The sequence below is a fragment of the Sebastes fasciatus genome, chromosome 7, assembly GCF_043250625.1.
Source record: "Sebastes fasciatus isolate fSebFas1 chromosome 7, fSebFas1.pri, whole genome shotgun sequence".
Classification (NCBI taxonomy): Eukaryota; Metazoa; Chordata; class Actinopteri; order Perciformes; family Sebastidae; genus Sebastes; species Sebastes fasciatus.
The window spans coordinates 1,300,232-1,321,438 of NC_133801.1; the positions used below are offsets into that span (position 1 = coordinate 1,300,232).

General features: G+C 44.5%; 2 protein-coding genes across 5 annotated transcripts in view; one reads left to right on the forward strand and one right to left on the reverse strand.

The window, feature by feature from the left end:
* The first annotated feature begins 2,418 nt into the window (after positions 1 to 2,418).
* Positions 2,419 to 7,565, forward strand: LOC141771052 (claudin-1-like). Of its 2 annotated transcripts, none has more exons than XM_074640962.1 (6): positions 2,419 to 2,577; positions 4,521 to 4,774; positions 6,532 to 6,696; positions 6,775 to 6,856; positions 6,937 to 7,053; positions 7,157 to 7,565. In XM_074640962.1, the coding sequence occupies exons 2-6, from the start codon at positions 4,558 to 4,560 to the stop codon at positions 7,251 to 7,253; spliced, it is 678 nt and encodes a 225-aa protein (XP_074497063.1). In that variant the 5' UTR covers positions 2,419 to 2,577; positions 4,521 to 4,557; the 3' UTR covers positions 7,254 to 7,565. The 2 variants fall into 2 exon arrangements, with proteins under 2 accessions (XP_074497063.1, XP_074497062.1); XM_074640961.1 differs by having other exon boundaries at positions 2,426 to 2,577; positions 4,511 to 4,774.
* Positions 7,566 to 8,085: 520 nt separating this feature from the next.
* LOC141771037 (protein NLRC3-like) overlaps positions 8,086 to 21,207 on the reverse strand; it is a 30,325-nt gene continuing 17,203 nt past the window's right edge. Inside the window, exons 10-13 of one of the 3 annotated variants that reach the window (XM_074640923.1) lie at positions 13,350 to 13,523; positions 13,098 to 13,144; positions 8,884 to 9,440; positions 8,086 to 8,721 (exon numbers count right to left, since the gene is read on the reverse strand). In XM_074640923.1, coding sequence (XP_074497024.1) covers positions 8,716 to 8,721; positions 8,884 to 9,440; positions 13,098 to 13,144; positions 13,350 to 13,523 — 784 coding nt within the window. In that variant the 3' untranslated portion in view covers positions 8,086 to 8,715. The other 2 variants (XM_074640925.1, XM_074640924.1) reach the window with 2 other exon arrangements.

The window sequence follows — 21,207 nt, forward strand, 5'->3', positions numbered from 1 at the left end:
AGACACAAATAATCTCTGCAGTCCGAGAAGATTTAGTTTCTGAAGTTTGAAGTGATTAATTTATGTTTCTGTGTAAACCATTTAAAGAAGATCAACTGTGTATCCGGTACGCATTAGGAGTCACTCCGGTTCTGATTCTGGAACCGGGAGTAAAGTTAGAGGAGGAGGAAGTCTGTCTTTTCTTTTAAAGTGAGTTCTTAACGAAGTTCTCGTCTTTCTTTCTGTTTGTTGGTTTTCTTTTAAATTAAACTGTAAAATGATCACTGCTTCGTTCTTTATGCTGATCAAACAGGACGGACGTTCACTCCACTTTATTCACCTTTTTATCTCGTAAACTTCCGACTTTAGAATATCGCAAACTTGTGTTTTTTTCTCGTAAATTTACCGCTTTAATCTCAGAGAATATCCAAGCTTTTATCTCGTAAATTTACGTCTTTAGAATCTCGCTCCAGTGTGTTTTGGCATTTCTATGATATTTCCAATGTATTTCCTGACGATGTTGATCGATGTTGATCGATGACTGTTCGCCCAAATGTATTTGACAACTTCTTTTTGTGCTGACAGTTAAAAGAAGGTTGTTGCTAAAATGGGAATATGATGTATGACTATAGTAGAAGCTGCAGGTCAGACGTCATCCTCGGTTAACTCAGTTATCTATCCAGCCAGCTAGCTAGCTGAGTGTTTTCATGCACATTAGTGTTGTATATTTTCACAACGGCATTTGCAGTGAATGAGTGTAATCGACGCCGACTGTAGCACCAACCACGTCGTTCTCCTGCTACAGTTAGAATAAAGCCTTGCAAGTGAAGAGAAGTGGTGCACTTTATAATCTCTCAAATTTGTGTTTTTTCTCATAAATCTGCCCCTTTAATCCCAGAGAGTGTCAACGTTTTTTTCTCGTAAATTTCCGACATTATGATCTCTCAAATTTTTGACTTTTATTCTCATAAATCTGCCACTTCAATCTCAGAGAATATCCAACTATTTTTTCTTGTAAATTTACGACTATAATTCACAAATTTATGAGTTTTTTATCATAAATTTGCCCCTTTAATCTCAGAATATCCAAGTTTTTGTCTTGTTAATGTATGACTTTAATGTCAGAAAGTGTTTTTCTCGTGATTGATCGAGTACGACCTCACGACCTTCACTATGTGGTGCACAGCAACGCACGACATCACCTTCTTCCAGCTGAGCTCCGCCCACTTCAAAGCTGTCTCGTAAAATAACTAAAAGGGCCTTTAGATTCAAGAGTATTTTAAAGTCATTGATTTGTGAAATAGCTTTTGTTCTGAAGTGAGCTAGAGTTTTATTTTATCTTTAACTTGAAGCTGTTTGATGAATTCAGACAGTTAACTGATCTGCAAACATGAAATCAGTTTGATAAACAGACGGTTCAAAGTCCACAAACGGTCACAGACAAACACTGAAACCCCCCGAGCAGAGTTCAGTTAATATACACACAGCTACATACTACTGAGACTGTGATCACTGTTCTACTCCTGTAAATACTACTGCAGGACACCAAGACGAAAGACAACGTTGAATAGAAGACATGATTACAGGCAATTTAGAGGAGGACTATGTTAAAGTATTTTCCAGGTTATCAGTTTTTCTTTCAGCTCTTTTTTAATTAGATCTTTTTTATCTGGTGACCCAATAAACATACAAAATACAATATACTGACGTTATTCAGCTGTTTGTTGCTCAGCAGAGAAACTGTGTGATAAACGCTGCACAACGATGGTGAAAACACCGAGATGGAGAAGTCTCTCTTGATTTATGACCTCGGTAAACATTGTAAACATGAGTTCATGTTTCAAGTCTTCTTCATACAGCATGATGTTCATTTAGTAAACGATCGTCCCATTTAGAGTCAGATAGACCATAAAGCAGGGGATGCTTTAGGGCGGGGCTACCTGCTGATTGACAGGTCGCTACCACGGCGTTGTCCGGTCTGGGAGTTGTCCGTGTTTTCTTCTTACAACGTTAACCCTTTCACAGCGTGTTTTCACTTCATCAGAGTTCATTGTAACCTTTCTGGTCGCCTGAAAACGTCTTATTCAGCGTTCAATTGTACTTAGCTCCGCCCTCTAGTGTCACTGCTGGTTGCAAAAAACCAAGATGGCGATGTCTAAAAACCAAGATGGCGACAGCCAAAAACACCAAGATGGTGACGGCTAAAAATGCCAAACTCAAGCTTCCTGTTCTGATATTTCTTGTTATTGATCGACCAACAGATACTGAGACATCTGTTTATCTTTGTTCAGAAGACGTCAGGACATCCAACGAGAACTTATTATTAAATAAGGTTTCACAGATCAGTGACTCTGAGGATCCTGAAACCGGCTCCAAACAGACACAGTCAGAGGTGAAACTCTGGGAGTCCCGTACGTCGATAAGGCTCCGAGTGTCCGGAGGTTCATTGACCCTGATCACCAGCAGACCTCAGAGGATCAGACCAGAGGATCAGACCAGGTTCACACCGAGACCACATCACTGGAAGTCAGCGGACAGAGAAGAACCAACACCAGAGACCCAGAGAACTTCACTTCAGCCTCCAAACCTGAGCTGACGGTAAGAACTGATCTGCTGCTTTACTGGGAATGTTAACTGGTTCCAGTTACTGAGATCTCTGTTTGGGGAGAAAAGAGGCTGGAAGAGAGAGACTGTCAGTGTGGTCATACTGATGACTAAAGTGCTTTTATTAACTCTGCTGGCTTCATCCCGTCACTGTTTCACTGACATGACGTCACATAGATTACTGTGTTTTAAACTAAAGTTAATGCTTTATCAAGAAAATCACAACAAAAACATATTCCTAATCTTTCAAAATATCAAGAACAAATTCACCACAGTCACTAAATTCCATCCGACAATAATCGTGAAACAAAATGGAAATATTGACAAATCTCTGTTATTTCACACCATTGTTTATAATGAATGGAAGATGCAAAACAAAGAGGGGAAATCAGACGTCCAAGAACGCTCCTCTTGGTACAGACGAGGTGCACAAACATAACCTAACCGTGCACACATCAGACCGGCAGGACGTCATCCAGAGTAGGCTCTCATGGCCACGCCCCCAACATCCCAAAAATATGATTAAAATACGTGAAAAATATCTGACCAAAAAAAAAATATTTGTGAAAGATGTGAAAATATTTTTAAAAAATATCCAAAAAATGTCCAAAAACATAATTTAAAAGAATTCAAAAATGCATAGACGGTAACAGCGTAACCAGAAGCTGAAACATGTCTCTAAACTTCTACTTCAAACAAATCACTAACAGTAATAACGCTATGCTGAAGTGTTGCTGTGTAGCGCTATGCTGAAGAGTTGCTGTGTAGCGCTATGCTGAAGAGTTGCTGTGTAGCGCTATGCTGAAGAGTTGCTGTGTAACGCTATGCTGAAGAGTTGCTGTGTAGCGCTATGCTGAAGAGTTGCTGTGTAGCGCTATGCTGAAGAGTTGCTGTGTAGCGCTATGCTGAAGAGTTGCTGTTTAACGCTATGCTGAAGAGTTGCTGTGTAGCGCTATGCTGAAGAGTTGCTGTGTAGCGCTATGCTGAAGAGTTGCTGTTTAACGCTATGCTGAAGAGTTGCTGTGTAGCGCTATGCTGAAGAGTTGCTGTGTAGCGCTATGCTGAAGAGTTGCTGTGTAACTCTATGCTGAAGAGTTGCTGTGTAACTCTATGCTGAAGAGTTGCTGTGTTGCGCTATGCTGAAGAGTTGCTGTGTAGCGCTATGCTGAAGAGTTGCTGTGTAGCGCTATGCTGAAGAGTTGCTGTGTAGCGCTATGCTGAAGAGTTGCTGTGTAGCGCTATGCTGAAGAGTTGCTGTGTAACTCTATGCTGAAGAGTTGCTGTGTAACTCTATGCTGAAGAGTTGCTGTGTAGCGCTATGCTGAAGAGTTGCTGTGTAGCGCTATGCTGAAGAGTTGCTGTGTAGCGCTATGCTGAAGAGTTGCTGTGTAACGCTATGCTGAAGAGTTGCTGTGTAGCGCTATGCTGAAGAGTTGCTGTGTAACGCTATGCTGAAGAGTTGCTGTGTAACTCTATGCTGAAGAGTTGCTGTGTAACGCTATGCTGAAGAGTTGCTGTGTAGCGCTATGCTGAAGAGTTGCTGTGTAACGCTATGCTGAAGAGTTGCTGTGTAGCGCTATGCTGAAGAGTTGCTGTGTAGCTGGTTGCACCGACAATAAATCCAAAAACGCTGATCTCCGATCTGTTCCCCTGCCGTGTCCTAAAACAGATCTAATAGAGGAGCTTTCTGTCTCCAAGCTATAGACCAGACCAGCATGGCATCATCACCAATGGTCACTGCCAAAAAAACAAGACGGCGACGGCCAAAAACAAAGTAAACAAAGTAAACACATTAACACGAACACGCGCGATAGTTTTACACAAGACGGATCCTTTCTAGCCAGAACCATGAGGGAGTAGGTAGGTAGCTGGTTGCTAACATGTTAGCATCAACTACTCCAAAGGGGCCTGTTGTTGACATCCTGCTGTGTTTCCAGGTGTTTCCAGGTGTGCGCGGCGGGGACAGTGAGCAGCATGGCGGTGGGCCTGCAGGTTGTGGGTCTGCTTCTGGGCGTGGTGTCCTGGTGTCTGCAGTCCAGCTGCACCTCCTCTCAGGTGTGGAAGGTGAGGAGTCAGCTGGAGTCGGTGAGCAGCAGTCAGTGGCAGTTTGAAGGTCTGTGGATGAGCTGCGCCGCCACGTCGCTGGGATCCCTTCAGTGCAGCCGGTTCAAGACGGTGCTGGGACTGCCGGGTGAGTGATCGCACACCACAGAAGAAGAGTGCTGTTTAGTTTGGTTTAGACAGATAGAGAGACTCAGTAGGTCACATGATGGATCTTGTTTATTGAAGATGTAGAAAAGAAAAAGCTGGAGCTACTTGTTGAACTGAAGTCCTGAAACCATCACTGAAATACCATTAACTTAATTAATTATTCATTATTAATGATGATCAATAATAGGCTGTAATCTATTATTACACGGCTTTGTTGAATACTCGATTCTGATTGGTCCCGGCGTTCTACAGTCTATTTCTTTATAACAGACCGTTGCTACGTATAACAGACCGTTGCTACGTATAACAGACCGTTGCTACGTATAACAGACCGATGCTACGTATAACAGACCGTTGCTGTGTATAACAGACCGTTGCTGTGTATAACAGACTGTTGCTATGTATAACAGACCGTTGCTACGTATAACAGACCGATGCTACGTATAACAGACCGTTGCTACGTATAACAGACCGATGCTACGTATAACAGACCGTTGCTATGTATAACAGGCCGTTGCTATGTTTAACAGACCGTTGCTATGTATAACAGGCCATTGCTATGTATAACAGACCGATGCTACGTATAACAGACCGTTGCTACGTATAACAGACTGATGCTACGTATAACAGACCGATGCTACGTATAAAAGACCGTTGCTACGTATAAGATTCAAGATTCAAGATTCAAGATGTTTATTGTCACGCCGGTTGTACAGGTACAAACGTGTGAAATACTTTTCGCTAGGAAGCTCCATTAAATAATAAATTATATTACATTTACATTACATTTATAAAAGGAAATACTTTATACAAGGGCATATTAAGAACATATGTATTAACAATATATACAGTATATACAGTATAAGAAATATTTTTGTGTAAGAATGTGTCAAATTAATTATAGATTTAAAAGTCTGATGGCCTGGGGGAAAAAACTGTTCCTCAGTCTGCTGGTGAGAGTCCTGACAGACCGTTGCTACGTATAACAGACCGTTGCTACGTATAACAGACCGTTGCTACGTATAACAGACCGTTGCTATGGGCCCATTTCTGATGTCGGACTCTGGAGGACCGTTTTTGTGTCAAATTATTGATTTCTTAATTAAGCAGCCGTGTAATCGCCCTGACAGAGTTTATTTCACAACAATGAGCGGCTCGCTGTACATTATCTCTGACTTTACACATTTTTTATTTTCCTGCATGAATTAAGGGACCTTTAAGGAGTAAGAATGTCTTAAAATTGACCATATAACATGAAAGGTATCCCTTAAAAAATATACAATTGGCCACTTTAAGCTTTATATTAATGGGTGGTTTATTGCTATTTGGTATTTCTTTTTTGCTTGTTTTGCCAAAAACACATAAAAAAATATCATTAATATACATTCAATGAATTATATAATAATAATAATAATAATAATAATAATAATAATAATAATATATTCATATTTATGTATTCATGGCTGGAGGATATGTGGAAGTAGCAGCTATGTATAGATATTATTTCATATTAGTATTAGTGTTATAAGTTTATTTTATTATATTATAAGTGCATTTAAAGTTGTTTATTTGGCATTTATTTATTACCCTGAATAAATAAATGATCTATTAATAAAGTGCAGTTTGTTCTTGCACAGAATCACGTCTTTAGACTTCACGCAGATTTAATCATTTTACATCTAAATAACCGTGGTAAATACAAAGCGTGTTGTGTTGTCCGTCCCGCTGCGTGTCCAGCTCACCTGCAGGCCTGCAGGGCTCTGATGATCCTGTCCCTGCTGGTCGGTCTGGCCTCCATCATCGTCTCCGTTCTGGGACTCAAGTGCACCAAGATCGGCAGAACCTCGGAGCACGCCAAAGACCAGATGGCCCTGACCGGAGGAGTCCTGTTCATCCTGTCCGGTATGCGACGTCGTAACATGAAGTTATTCATCTTTATGACCTGTGAGTCATAGTCTCTGTCTCCTGTCTCCTCCTCAGGTGTCTTCACTCTGATCGCAGCGTCCTGGTACGCCGCCAGAGTCATCCACGACTTCTACAACCCGCTGTACGGAGGAGTCAGGTCAGTCACTCAGACGCCGCCTCCACAGTAAGATGTGTGTGTGTCACTTCCTGCCGCTGACGCTGAGTGTGACGCTGCAGGTTCGAGCTGGGTACTGGTCTGTATCTGGGCTGGGCGGCGTCCTGTCTGGCCATACTGGGAGGGTCTCTGCTCTGCTGCTCCTGCAGGAAGACGTCCTCCACCGCCGCTGCTGCACGGTACACGACCAACATTTAACCCAGATCAATGACTTCATATTTCTGAATCAGGACTTAAATATAAATATCAGACGGGACTGAAGTGTCACGTTTTGTCCTGCAGGCAGTTTACGTACAACTTGTCCACTACGAGTCGAGGACAGAAGATCTACAGAGCGGCTCCGGCCTCAGACAGCAGCAGCTCCAAAGCTTACGTCTAAACCTCTGCAACACTTCCTGTCTGATGTAACAGCGAAGCGCTGAGCGCGACCACGTCACGATCCAATTCAACATGACGTCGCTGGATTTGAAAGAATCCTCTGAACTTGTTTTTTGTGTGAAAGCAAAATGAAATGTTTAGTTTTAGGAGTTTTATTGTGAAGGGCACTCGTGTTTTGATCGCTGCGTGAATCTTTTTGTTCTGTTGATGTCGCTGAGATCTCATCACTTCAAAAGATTTCCACACCATCCGGGTCGTTCCACCTCAGGAGTTTGATTTTGAAAATGTTGTAAATAAATGTTTCCTGAATCTGTGTGAGTGTTTTTCTCTCCGGTTCCACAGACAGAAGCAACCGACCTCAGATCAGCTGATATTTAATCATGAGCTCTGCTCCGTGGCGACCTCCGGGTCTGAAAAGTGAAGCCAGTGTTGAAGTGGCTTCAACCTAAAAACAGCCAGCAGGGGGCGACTCAGGATAAAAACCAAGATAGTGACGGCTAAAAACAAGTAAAGGTCAAAGGTCAAGGGACCCGTTTGAAAGCAGCCATACCAGTTTCTTGCCAAACTTTAGTTCAGCGAGATGTATATATATATAGGAGGAGGAAGAGGAGGAGGAAGAGAAGGAGGAGGAAGAGAAGGAGGAGGAAGAGGAAGAGGAGGAAGAGGAAGAGGAGGAAGAGGAAGAGGAGGAAGAGGAAGAGGAGGAAGAAGAGGAAGAGGAGGTGACGGTCAGAAACATGTCATTCATTAGTTCCCTGGTTCAGAACACCTGAGGCTAAAAGATGATGATGTCCAATGTCTCAGTAAAGAGAGAAATGATGAAAGTGATCAAATGAACCAAAGAAAACTACAGATTTTATTAAAAGCATTTAGAAACATTAGAAAGATGAAATATTGAATATATGACTGTATTCCATTCATTACATTACAGGATGATTCAAGAGAGACAAGAGTTCATGATGAATGTTGATGATCAACAGATGACACATGAAGGATTTGGGTTTGAGTGAGTGTGATGGTGAACACACTGAACTTTGACTTCAGTCCACAGGAGACACTCAGACCTGCAGAGGACACAGAGACACTCAGACCTGCAGAGGACACAGAGACACTCAGACCTGCAGAGGACACAGAGACACTCAGACCTGCAGAGGACACAGAGACACTGAGACCTGCAGAGGACACAGAGACACTCAGACCTGCAGAGGACACAGAGACACTCAGACCTGCAGAGGACACAGAGACACTCAGACCTGCAGAGGACACAGAGACACTCAGACCTGCAGAGGACACAGAGACACTCAGACCTGCAGAGGACACAGAGACACTGAGACCTGCAGAGGACACAGAGACACTCAGACCTGCAGAGGACACAGAGACACTCAGACCTGCAGAGGACACAGAGACACTCAGACCTGCAGAGGACACAGAGACACTCAGACCTGCAGAGGACACAGAGACACTCAGACCTGCAGAGGACACAGAGACACTGAGACCTGCAGAGGACACAGAGACACTCAGACCTGCAGAGGACACAGAGACACTCAGACCTGCAGAGGACACAGAGACACTCAGACCTGCAGAGGACACAGAGACACTGAGACCTGTAGAGGACACAGAGACACTCAGACCTGCAGAGGACACAGAGACACTGAGGAACCATAAGACCAGATCCTAAACCCAGGATAAAGAGGTTCAGTGAATGTGGTGCTGAAGGTGTGGAGGTGGATCAGGGTGTCAGAGGAGACTCTGTAGAAGGACAGAGTGCCAGCAGGACAGTCCACATACACTGCTACTCTACCAGAGGAGGAGGAGGAGGAGGAGGAGGAGGAGGAGGAGGAGGAGGAGGAGATGGGTGTTTCTCTGTTATTGTGCCAGACAGAGTAACCAACATCATAGCACCACAGACTCCAGGACTGATCATTCCCTTCAAACCAACTGTCCACTCCGTTTCCTCTCCTGCTGATTCCTCTGTAACTCACTGATATAGAAACCCCTCCTCTCCACTCGACCTCCCAGTAGCAGCGACCAGTCAGACCAGTTCTACACAGCAGCTGAAGACGGGAGATGAATCTGTCTGGATGATCAGGATATGACTGATCCTCCTTCACACATGTCACCTCCCTGTTGTCAGACAGTTTGAGGTTTCTGTTTACTGTGTTTGTGTCCAGTTCCAGTTGACAGACATCTGATGGAGAGAAGAAGACACAATACAGCTGCAGGTCAACATCTGGTGATTTATTAACAACTCTACTGACAATCAGTGAAAGAAAAGTGACATCTGATATTCAACTGTGAATGACGTTTAACAACCTTTAACTAGAAACTCAACAATCCAGTTGTAACAGCATGAACAGCTCCTCAACATGAGAGTCAACATGTGGACGGTGTTCTGCTGTTGGTCCCGGTGTGGACCCGAGGACGACAGCTGATGATCCAGTACTGAATAAAGTCTCACTAATAAAACTGGCTCATCATCTTCCACTGCAGCACAAAGCAGCTCTGAACCATCTGCTTTCTAAAACGCTGATTAGCTCCACCAAAGAGCTCACATTCAGCACAACGTTCACACCTTTGAACATCACAGAGTCATTGTACTTTGACTTGAGTGAATATGTTCAGTCCTCTAGCCTCCGCTGGGTTTCACTTCTGTAACATGATGTGATTCTATGTTGTCATGTTTCAACTGACTGTGCTGATGTCTGCTGGACATTGTGTTGCATTCATTGTCTGCATGTTATCCTCCTTATTGTCGGGGCGTTACTGAAGACATGATTATGGACCTCACTTCTGCTGAGGTAGCAGTAAGCTAGGTAGTCCCATAGAGGCTAACCATGGAGGCTAACCATAGAGGCTAACCATAGAGGCTAACCATAGAGGCTAACCATGGAGGCTAACCATAGAGGCTAACCATGGAGGCTATCCATAGAGGATAACCATAGAGGCTAACCATAGAGGATAACCATAGAGGCTAACCATGGAGGCTAACCATGGAGGCTATCCATAGAGGCTATCCATAGAGGCTAACCATAGAGGCTATCCATAGAGGCTAACCATAGAGGCTATCCATAGAGGCTAACCATGGAGGCTATCCATAGAGGCTAACCATAGAGGCTATCCATAGAGGCTAACCATGGAGGCTAACCATAGAGGCTAACCATGGAGGCTACCCATAGAGGCTATCCATAGAGGCTATCCATAGAGGCTAACCATAGAGGCTAACCATGGAGGCTAACCATAGAGGCTATCCATAGAGGCTATCCATAGAGGCTAACCATAGAGGCTAACCATGGAGGCTAACCATAGAGGCTAACCATGGAGGCTACCCATAGAGGCTAACCATAGAGGCTATCCATAGAGGCTAACCATGGAGGCTAACCATAGAGGCTAACCATGGAGGCTAACCATAGAGGCTAACCATAGAGGCTATCCATAGAGGCTAACCATGGAGGCTAACCATGGAGGCTAACCATGGAGGCTATCCATAGAGGCTACCCATAGAGGCTAACCATAGAGGCTAACCATGGAGGCTAACCATAGAGGCTAACCATGGAGGCTACCCATAGAGGCTAACCATAGAGGCTATCCATAGAGGCTATCCATAGAGGCTAACCATGGAGGCTAACCATGGAGGCTAACCATAGAGGCTAACCATAGAGGCTATCCATAGAGGCTAACCATAGAGGCTAACCATAGAGGCTATCCATAGAGGCTATCCATAGAGGCTAACCATAGAGGCTATCCATAGAGGCTATCCATAGAGGCTAACCATAGAGGCTAACCATAGAGGCTATCCATAGAGGCTAACCATGGAGGCTAACCATAGAGGCTAACCATGGAGGCTGACCATAGAGGCTAACCATAGAGGCTAACCATAGAGGCTAACTATAGAGGCTAACCATGGAGGCTAACTATAGAGGCTAACCATGGAGGCTAAACATGGAGGCTAACCATGGAGGCTAACCATAGAGGCTATCCATGGAGGCTACCCATAGAGGCTATCCATAGAGGCTAACCATAGAGGCTAAACATGGAGGCTAACCATAGAGGCTAACCAAAGTGGCTAACCATAGAGGCTAACCATAGAGGCTAACCATGGAGGCTAACCATAGAGGCTAACCATAGAGGCTAACCATAGAGGCTATCCATAGAGGCTAACCATGGAGGCTAACCATAGAGGCTAACCATAGAGGCTAACCATAGAGGCTATCCATAGAGGCTAACCATAGAGGCTAACCATAGAGGCTAACCATAGAGGCTATCCATAGAGGCTAACCATAGAGGCTAACCATGGAGGCTAACCATAGAGGCTATCCACTCCTTCATCAGCTCCCGTCTGGACTACTGGAATGGAGTCCTGTCCGGGGTACCCAGCAAAGCCCTGGACCGGCTCCAGTACGTCCAGAACTCAGCTGCCAGGGTTCTGACCCGCACTAGGCTCTGGCAGCACATCACCCCGACACTCATCCATCTTCAATCAAGTCCTACATCAACTATTAACTCCTCCTTCTCACATACAAATCCCTCCATGCCCCCCAGTACCTAACCAACCTTCTCCACCTCTACACTCCATCCCAGAGACTACGATCCTCCGACACCGGTCTGCTCTGCACCCCCCCCCCCCCAAACCCGGCTGAGAGCCTTCAGCGTCGCGGCCCCCCCACCCTCTGGAACTCTCTCCCTTCTGAGATCAGAAATGCTTCATCCCTGGACACTTTCAAAAAGCCCCTCCAGCACCAGCTGTTCATCAAGACCTCTGACCTCTAACTCTTCCTACACATCACTCCTTTAATGACTTAGCTCCTGTTTTCATTTGTTGTTTTATTTCCTTTTGTTTTTATTTATCAGTATGATTTTGTGTGCCCTCTTTGTAAAGCGTCCTTGGGTTTCTTGAAAGGCGCTATATAAGTCCAATTTATTATTATTATTATTATTATAACTAACGTTAAATTAGCATTTTCTAAAATGTCCTTGTGGAGCTCTGGTACTTGTTGTGCTGTTAGCGGCTGTACTAACAACCAGACAGAGCTAAATCTGTGGCTTCAACAACAGTGTGTTGAACATGCACCCAAACAAAAAGGGATTGTTGTTGTGACCAACGGAACAGTTTCCATCGCCGACCTACAGACGAGGAATCCAGAAGAATGTGGCTGAGAAACCTCAACTAGAAGAGACCACCATAAACCCTCGTTATGTGAGCTCATCTCATTTAGTGGACTAAAAGCCAACGGAGGAAAACTCGTATCCTACTTTGTGGTTGGGCTATAAAGAGCAGCGGAGAAGAGACGTCAGGTCCTTAAAGGACTGACAGCAGAGCCAGGAGGACATCAGCTATGATGTCATGTGTAGGGAGGACTCAGCATTGTAGCGTTGGTTTAATGACAGCCAGTTACTTTAACTACTTTCTGTACAGTTTATAATGTAAGGCAGTTTATGAGACGGAGTGCAGGGCAGCATTAGACTACAGATAGTTTAAGTACGGTTATCTGTGTAGGAAAAAGCTAAACCTTGTTACTGTGGAAGTACTGATCTGCCTCAGAGCTTTTCAGATTGTTCATCTCTTCACCGTCTGTAGCAACGGAGTCAATAACGTAGCTAAATATGCTAGTGGAGGTTATCTGAGGCCACTTCTTCAGGTCGTCCTCCATCCCTCCATAGTAGAAGACAGAGCTATGATCACATTATCCTGTTTTATCCTGTTCAGCGGTTCATGTTCTGCTTTCTCTGGTTCTAATTTTACATGTTGTTGTTTTTTAAAGACTAATTTAACATCAGGCTGACGGACAACAGTTGAAAACTAGCCTTTTGACATAAAATAAATAAATCAAACTTAAAACACACTCACACTTCCTCAGACCAGGTCTCAGTCTCTGCTGTCCACCATGGTCCATCCTGCAGGAGGAAACAGTCACTATCAACTTCATACAGCTTCACTCAGATCCTCCATTAAACATGAACCAGAGTTCCTCAGTTAGGGACAGAGAGACATTGTGAGAGCTGCTGTTGTCTTTCTGTCTGTCCATCTGTCCACACCTGAGAGAGTCCAGTCTGTTATCTGTCCATACCTGAGAGAGTCCAGTCTGTTGTCTGTCCATACCTGAGAGAGTCCAGTCTCCAGTGTGGATCCTCCAGTCCATCAGACAGCAGCTTCCCTCCTGAGTCTCCTGGATGATTGTAGCTCAGGTCCAGCTCTCTCAGATGGGAGGGGTTGGAGCTCAGAGCTGAGGCCAGAGAAGAACAGCCTTCCTCTGTGATCAGACAGCCTGACAGACTAAACACACACAAACACACAGTGTAAACTCTCTAAATTAAAATGAGTTCTGTTGTGGAGGAGGCTGCTTGGAGTTGTAGTCAGCAACACGATATAGAGGTAGCCGGGGGGTGGGTGGTGTCCTGATGGCCTCAGGACTGCATCTCTGTCTCTCGGTGATGAGGATGTTCTGAAGGCTGAATTTATCTGTGACCTCCAGTGAACACTGGGGCACCTTCAAGACTGAGGCCATAGCACGCTACCAGAAAGTGGAGTATTGGTCCTTTAAGGTTGGGAGTGAGTCACTGTCCCATGTGAACAGTATTTTGGGGTCTTGGTGATGAGTGAGGGTAAGATGGAGGGTGAGATCAATATCCTGATTGGTGTGACATCAGCAGTAATGGAGCCATTGTACTGGACTGTTGTAATGAGCCTGAAGAAAACCTCTTCATTTATTAGTTGATCTACGATCCAACTCTCACCGATGACTTGTTTCGTTATTGTTGTGGTTTTATTCTCTTTAGACCACACGTTGGACTATATATTAACATAATTAAAGTACTGTAATAAACCTGGGCTTTATATATCGAAGTCAAGTTTCTGTGTCTATACTGGTAACGAACTCCTGAGTCAGCATAAACCTTCAGTACGATATTGCTGCCACATTTAATACTGGCTGCTGCATTGCGCTGTTGTGCGTGGCGTGCTGACGTGCTTGCGGTAAGCGTATTGCCTCATTTCCGGTTGCCTCATTTCCGGTTGCCTGTCTTTCTGTGTGCTGCTGTGTTCTGTAGCTGCTCTAGCACATCCAGGGCAATATAGTTATATACTCTTCATTACAGCGGCTAATTACCCGCTACATTTATACCTACACTAGTTCTGCTTAAGCACTCACACCTCACTCCTCTTTAGAGACTTAACCACACATATTCAGCTCGGCTAACGCTAGCTGGGCTATCGTACCGTAGCTTAGCAGTAGCTTAACCGTTAGCGATGGCTTCTCCTCTCCCCTGCTCTCCTGTTCTCTCTCCCTCTCCTCCTCTCTCCTGCTCTCTCCTTCTCTCTCCCTCTGTTCTCTCTCCCTCTCCTCCTCTCTCCTGCTCTCTCCTTCTCTCTCCTTCTCTCTCCCTCTGTTCTCTCTCCCTCTCCTCCTCTCTCCTGCTCTCCTGTTCTCTCTCCTTCTCCTGCTCTCCTGTTCTCTCTCCTTCTCCTGCTCTCCTGTTCTCTCTCCTTCTCCTGCTCTCTCTCCCTCTCCTGTTCTCTCTCCTGCCCTCCTGTTCTCTCTCCCTCTCCTGCTCTCTCCCTCTCCTGCTCTCCTGTTCTCTCTCTCTCTCCTTCTCCTGCTCTCTCCTGCTCTCCTGTTCTCTCTCCTGTTCTCTCTCCTTCTCCTGCTCTCCTGTTCTCTCTCTCTCTCCTTCTCCTGCTCTCTCCTGCTCTCCTGTTCTCTCTCCTGTTCTCTCTCCCTCTCCTGCTCTCCTGTTCTCTCTCTCTCTCCCTCTCCTCCTCTCTCCTGCTCTCCTGTTCTCTCTCCTTCTCCTGCTCTCTCCTGCTCTGTGTGTCTTATGTTTAGTTCTTCCTCTGCCTCCTTTAGAGCTAATGGTACATGTATTAGGTGTAGTGCATTCGCTGCATTGGAGGCGAGGGTTAGCGAGTTAGAAGCCCGGTTCTGCACTTTAGCTTTAGCTTCTTCTGTAGTTAGCCAGCCCCTAGCCGGTGCAGACCGGCCAAGCTTAGCTTCTGCTAGCCGTCCCCCGGCAACCCCCGAGCAGCCGGGAGGCTGGGTGACTGTCCGAAGGACGCATAGTCGTACCCTGAAGCCCACGGTTAACCACCAACCGCTTCACGTTTCTAACAGATATTCCCCTCTCAGCGACACACCCGCTGAGAAACCAACTCTGGTTATCGACAGCTCCATTTTGCGGAACGTGAAGTTAGCGAAGTCAGCTGCCATAGTTATTTGCATCCCGGGGGCCAGAGCGGGCGACATTGAATCCGTTTTGAAACTGCTGGCTAAGGATAAACGTAAATACAGTAAGATTGTTATTCACGTCGGCGGTAATGACACCCGGTTACGTCGATCGGAGGTCACTAAAGTTAATGTTCAGTCGGTGTGTGCATACGCAAAAACAATGTCGGACTCCGTAGTTTTCTCTGGTCCCCTCCCCAACCTGACCAGTGACGACATGTATAGCCGCATGAAGTCATTCCACAGCTGGCTGTCGAGGTGGTGTCCAGCAAACCATGTGGGCTTCATTGACAATTGGAACTCTTTCTGGGGAATTCCTGGTCTGATTAGGAGAGACGGCATTCATCCTACTTTGGATGGTGCGGCTCTCTTATCTAGAAATCTGACCAAGATTGTTGGTGGAACAAATCCATGACAAACCAGAGGTCCTTCCAGGACAAACCAGAGGTCATTCCAGGACAAACCAGGGGTCATTCCAGGACAAACCAGAGGTCATTCCATGACAAACCAGAGGTCATTCCATGACAAACCAGAGGTCATTCCATGACAAACCAGAGGTCAGTCCATGACAAACCAGAGGTCATTCCAGGACAAACCAGAGGTTATTCCAGGACAAACCAGAGGTTATTCCATGACAAACCAGAGGTCATTCCAGGATGCAGAGCTGCAGTCTTACACACTTCTCTGCGCTTCCATTAGAGCAGTTACCCACCCATAGCTTAACCCCAAACCGAACTGAGACTGTGTCTGCCCCACCTAAATTAATGAAATCAAAAGTAAACAGAAGAGGAGTTAAACATCATAATCTAATACAATCTAACACTAGCACTGCAATAAAGCAACAAAACAGGAGAATTAAATGTGGACTCTTAAATATCAGATCTCTGTCATCTAAAGCTCTACTAGTAAATGATTTAATATCAGATAATCACATTGATTTATTTTGTCTTACTGAAACCTGGCTGTGTCAGGAAGAATATGTCAGCCTAAACGAATCCACTCCCCCGAGTCATATTAATACTCACATTCCTCGAGACACCGGCCGAGGAGGTGGAGTTGCAGCCATCTTCGACTCAAGCCTATTAATAAACCCTAAAACTAAACTAAATTATAACTCATTTGAAAGCCTTGTTCTTAGTCTTTCACACCCAACCTGGAAAGCACTACAGCCAATTTTATTTGTTATAGTGTACCGCGCTCCAGGCCCATATTCTGAATTTCTATCTGAATTCTCAGAGTTTCTATCAAGCTTAGTCCTGAAAACAGATAAAGTCATTATAGTAGGTGATTTTAATATTCATGTGGACGTTGATAATGATAGCCTCAGTACTGCGTTTATCTCTTTATTAGATTCAATTGGTTTCTCGCAGAACGTGCATAAACCCACTCACCGCTTTAACCACACCCTCGACCTTGTTATGTCATATGGCGTTGAAATTGAACATTTAATTGTTTTTCCACAGAACTCTCTTTTATCAGACCATTATTTAATCACTTTTGAACTCTTATTACTAGACTATACACCATCAGATAAAAGTGTGTACACTAGATGTCTATCCGATAGTGTTGTAGCTAAATTTAAGGAAGCGATTCCATCAGCATTAAATTCAATACCATGTCTCAATATAACAGAGGACTCGTATGCTAACTTTAGCCCTACCCAAATTGATCATCTTGTAGATAGTGCTACAGACTCACTGCGAATCACACTTGATTCTGTTGCCCCTCTAAAAAAGAAGTTAGTAAAACAAAGGAAGTCAGCTCCATGGTATAACCCTCAAACACGCAAATTAAAGCAAGCATCGAGGAAACTGGAAAGGATATGGCGTTCCACCAAACAGGAAGAATCTCATTTAGTCTAGCAAGATAGTCTTAAAACATATAGGAAGGCTCTCTGTGATGCCAGAGCAGCCCACTACTCATCATTAATAGAGAAAAATAAGAACCCTAGGTTTCTATTCAGCACTGTAGCCAGGCTGACAGAGAGCCACAGCTCTATTGAGCCATGTATTCCTACAACCCTCAGTAGTAGTGACTTCATGAGTTTCTTTAATGATAAAATCATAACTATTAGAGACTAAATTAATCACCTCCTACCGTCAACTGGTACCAATTTATCCTCAAACTTAGGAACCTTAGAAACAGCTGTACAACCTGATATATATTTAGACTGCTTTTCTCCCATTGATCTCCACAAATTAACTTCACTGATCTCCTCATCTAAATCATCTACCTGTCTCCTAGACCCTATTCCAACTAGACTGCTTAAAGACGTTTTACCTCTAGTTAGCACCTCTTTACTGGATATGATCAATGTGTCTTTACTAACAGGCTATGTACCACAGTCCTTTAAAGTAGCTGTAATTAAACCTCTTCTTAAAAAGCCCACTCTTGATCCAGAGGTCCTAGCCAACTATAGACCTATATCTAACCTTCCCTTTACCTCCAAAATACTGGAGAAAGTAGTTGCCAGTCAGCTGTGTGACTTTCTACAGAACAACCATTTATTGGAGGATTATCAGTCAGGATTTAGAGTGCACCATAGCACAGAGACAGCACTAGTGAAAATTACAAATGACCTTCTAATGGCATCGGACAAAGGACTTGTCTCTGTACTTGTCTTGCTAGATCTCAGTGCTGCTTTCGACACCATTGACCATCACATCCTATTACAAAGACTGGAACATTTAATTGGCATTAAAGGAACTGCACTAAGTTGGTTTAAGTCCTATTTATCAGATCGATCTCAGTTTGTACATGTCAACGATGAGTCCTCCATGTACGCCAAAGTTAGTCACGGAGTTCCACAGGGTTCTGTACTTGGACGAATTATTTTCACCTTATATATGCTTCCCTTAGGCAATGTTATTAGAAAACACTCCATAAACTTTCATTGTTATGCAGATGATACCCAATTATATCTATCGATCAAGCCAGACGAAACAAACCAGTTAACTAAACTTCAAGCATGCCTTAAGGACATAAAAACCTGGATGACCTGCAATTTCCTGATGGTAAACTCAGACAAAACTGAAGTTATTGTACTAGGCCCTGAGCACCTCCGAAACAAATGATCAATGATATAGTTACTTTAGATGGCATTGCCCTGGCCTCCAGCACCACCGTAAGGAACCTGGGAGTTATCTTCGACCAGGATATGTCCTTTAACTCTCACATAAAACAAACCTCACGGACTGCCTTCTTTCATCTCCGTAACATTGTGAAGATCAGGCACATCCTGTCTCAAAACTGTTACCTTTAGACTCGATTACTGCAATTCCTTATTATCAGGCTGCTCCAATAAGTCTCTTAAGACTCTCCAGTTGATCCAGAATGCTGCAGCACGTGTACTGACTAGAACTAGAACTAGAGATCATATTACGCCTGTATTAGCTTCTCTGCACTGGCTGTCTGTAAAATCCAGAATAGATTTTAAAATCGTCCTCCTCACCTACAAAGCGCTAAACGGTCAGGCCCCATCATATCTTAAAGAGCTCATAGTACCCTACTACCCCACTAGAGCACTGCGCTCACAGAATGCAGGGTTACTTGAGGTTCCTAGAGTCTCCAAAAGTAGAATGGGAGCCAGAGCCTTCAGCTATCAAGCTCCTCTTCTCTGGAACCAGCTCCCAGTTTCAGTCCGGGAGGCAGACACCGTCTCTACATTTAAGAGTAGGCTAAAGACTTTCCTCTTTGATAACGCTTATACTTAAGCTGCTATAGGCATAGACTGCCGGGGGACTTCCTATGACACACTGTCATAAGGAACTTCCTATGACACACTGAGCTCCCCTCTCCTTCTGTATATACTCATGTCCCATGTCCATGTTGTTACTAACTTCATTCCTTCCTGGGAGTCCTTGTGCCTCCTTGTCTCGCAGCTAACCGTGGAGCGGGGTCACACCTGGAGTGAGGTCATACCTGGAGCGGGATCACACCTGGAGCGAGGTTATACCTGGAGCAGGGGTACACTTGGAGCAGGGTTTCACCTGGATCTTGGTGGTCTCCGGTATTGTGGCTGCATCTGCTGCCGCGTCGGTGCCTGCTTGACACCAACTGCTACCATCCTTAATTAACTACGTCTGTACGAGGGACTACCAATGCTACGAGGGATTTCCAACACCTAGTGACAAAGTGGCAGCCTGGAGAATGAGACTTCTCGGTCACTGCCAAAGACATCAAGAGCTCCCAGCAAGCATGCTGATGCTGCAGGAACCAACGCACGGGCATCGATCGCAGGGACGTCCCACACCAACACACATGGACGTACTGAGGAGAGATGCTGGACAGTGCTGGCGAGCTAGCCAGATGTATGGTGGACTGAGACAGCTGGAAGCTCTGCTGGAAAGCCCGTCTGAGGACGACCCAATGATATAATTTCCGATAGTTGTATTATCACTCTTTCCATCCACCACTATTGGTTTTGTGTTATCAGTCCTACTTGTATTAGCTATTACAGCTGCTAGGCTACTATTGTGGCTGCTTCTAGATCTCTCTCTCTCTCACTCTCTCTCTCACTCTCTCTCTCACTCTCTCTCTATCTATCCCCCCAGCCGGTCTCGGCAGATGGCCGCCCGCCCTGAGCCCGGTTCTGCTCCAGGTTTCTTCCCAGTAATCGGGGAGTTGTTCCTGGCCACAGTGCGCTTGGTGGATCCTGTTGGGTCTCTAAACTCTGGTGTACGGTCATAGACCTGCTCTATATATAAAGCGTCTTGAGAGAACTTCTGTTGTGATTTGACGCTATACAAAAATAAATTGATTTGATTTGATTTGAATACAGGATCATGAAAGGGACTAAAAATTGAATTTTTAATAATAATTTAACTGGCACTGTTAGTCAGGTCCAGGTCTCTCAGACTAGAGGACCGGGCGCTGAGAACTGAGGGCAGATTTTCACAGCTCCTATCTGACAATGTACAGCCTCTCAATGAAATGTCCATCCAATAATATGGATAAGGATATGGCGTTCCACCAAACAGGAAGAATCTCATTTAGTCTGGCAAGATAGTCTTAAAACATATAGGAAGGCTCTCTGTGATGCCAGAGCAGCCCATTACTCATCATTAATAGAGAAAAATAAGAACAACCCCAGGTTTCTATTCAGCACTGTAGCCAGGCTGACAGAGAGCCACAGCTCTATTGAGCCATGTATTCCTACAACCCTCAGTAGTAGTGACTTCATGAGTTTCTTTAATGATAAAATCACAACTATTAGAGACTAAATTAATCACCTCCTACCGTCAACTGGTACCAATTTATCCTCAAACTTAGGAACCTTAGAAACAGCTGTACAACCTGATATATATTTAGACTGCTTTTCTCCTATCGATCTCCACAAATTAACCTCACTGATCTCCTCATCTAAATCATCTACCTGTCTCCTAGACCCTATTCCAACTAGACTGCTTAAAGAAGTTTTACCTCTAGTTAGCACCTCTTTACTGGATATGATCAATGTGTCTTTACTAACAGGCTATGTACCACAGTCCTTTAAAGTAGCTGTAATTAAACCTCTTCTTAAAAAGCCCACTCTTGATCCAGAGGTCCTAGCCAACTATAGACCTATATCTAACCTTCCCTTTACCTCCAAAATACTGGAGAAAGTAGTTGCCAGTCAGCTGTGTGACTTTCTACAGAACAATCATTTATTGGAGGATTATCAGTCAGGATTTAGAGTGCACCATAGCACAGAGACAGCACTAGTGAAAATTACAAATGACCTTCTAATGGCATCGGACA

Bases quoted from the DNA above. Each gene is read 5' to 3' on its own strand.
- LOC141771052 (XM_074640962.1), top strand. From the start codon at position 4,558: ATGGCGGTGGGCCTGCAGGTTGTGGGTCTGCTTCTGGGCGTGGTGTCC. The intron at 4,775-6,531 runs GTGAGTGATCGC...CTGCGTGTCCAG, and splicing joins GACGGTGCTGGGACTGCCGG to CTCACCTGCAGGCCTGCAGG. The intron at 6,857-6,936 runs GTCAGTCACTCA...GTGACGCTGCAG, and splicing joins CCGCTGTACGGAGGAGTCAG to GTTCGAGCTGGGTACTGGTC.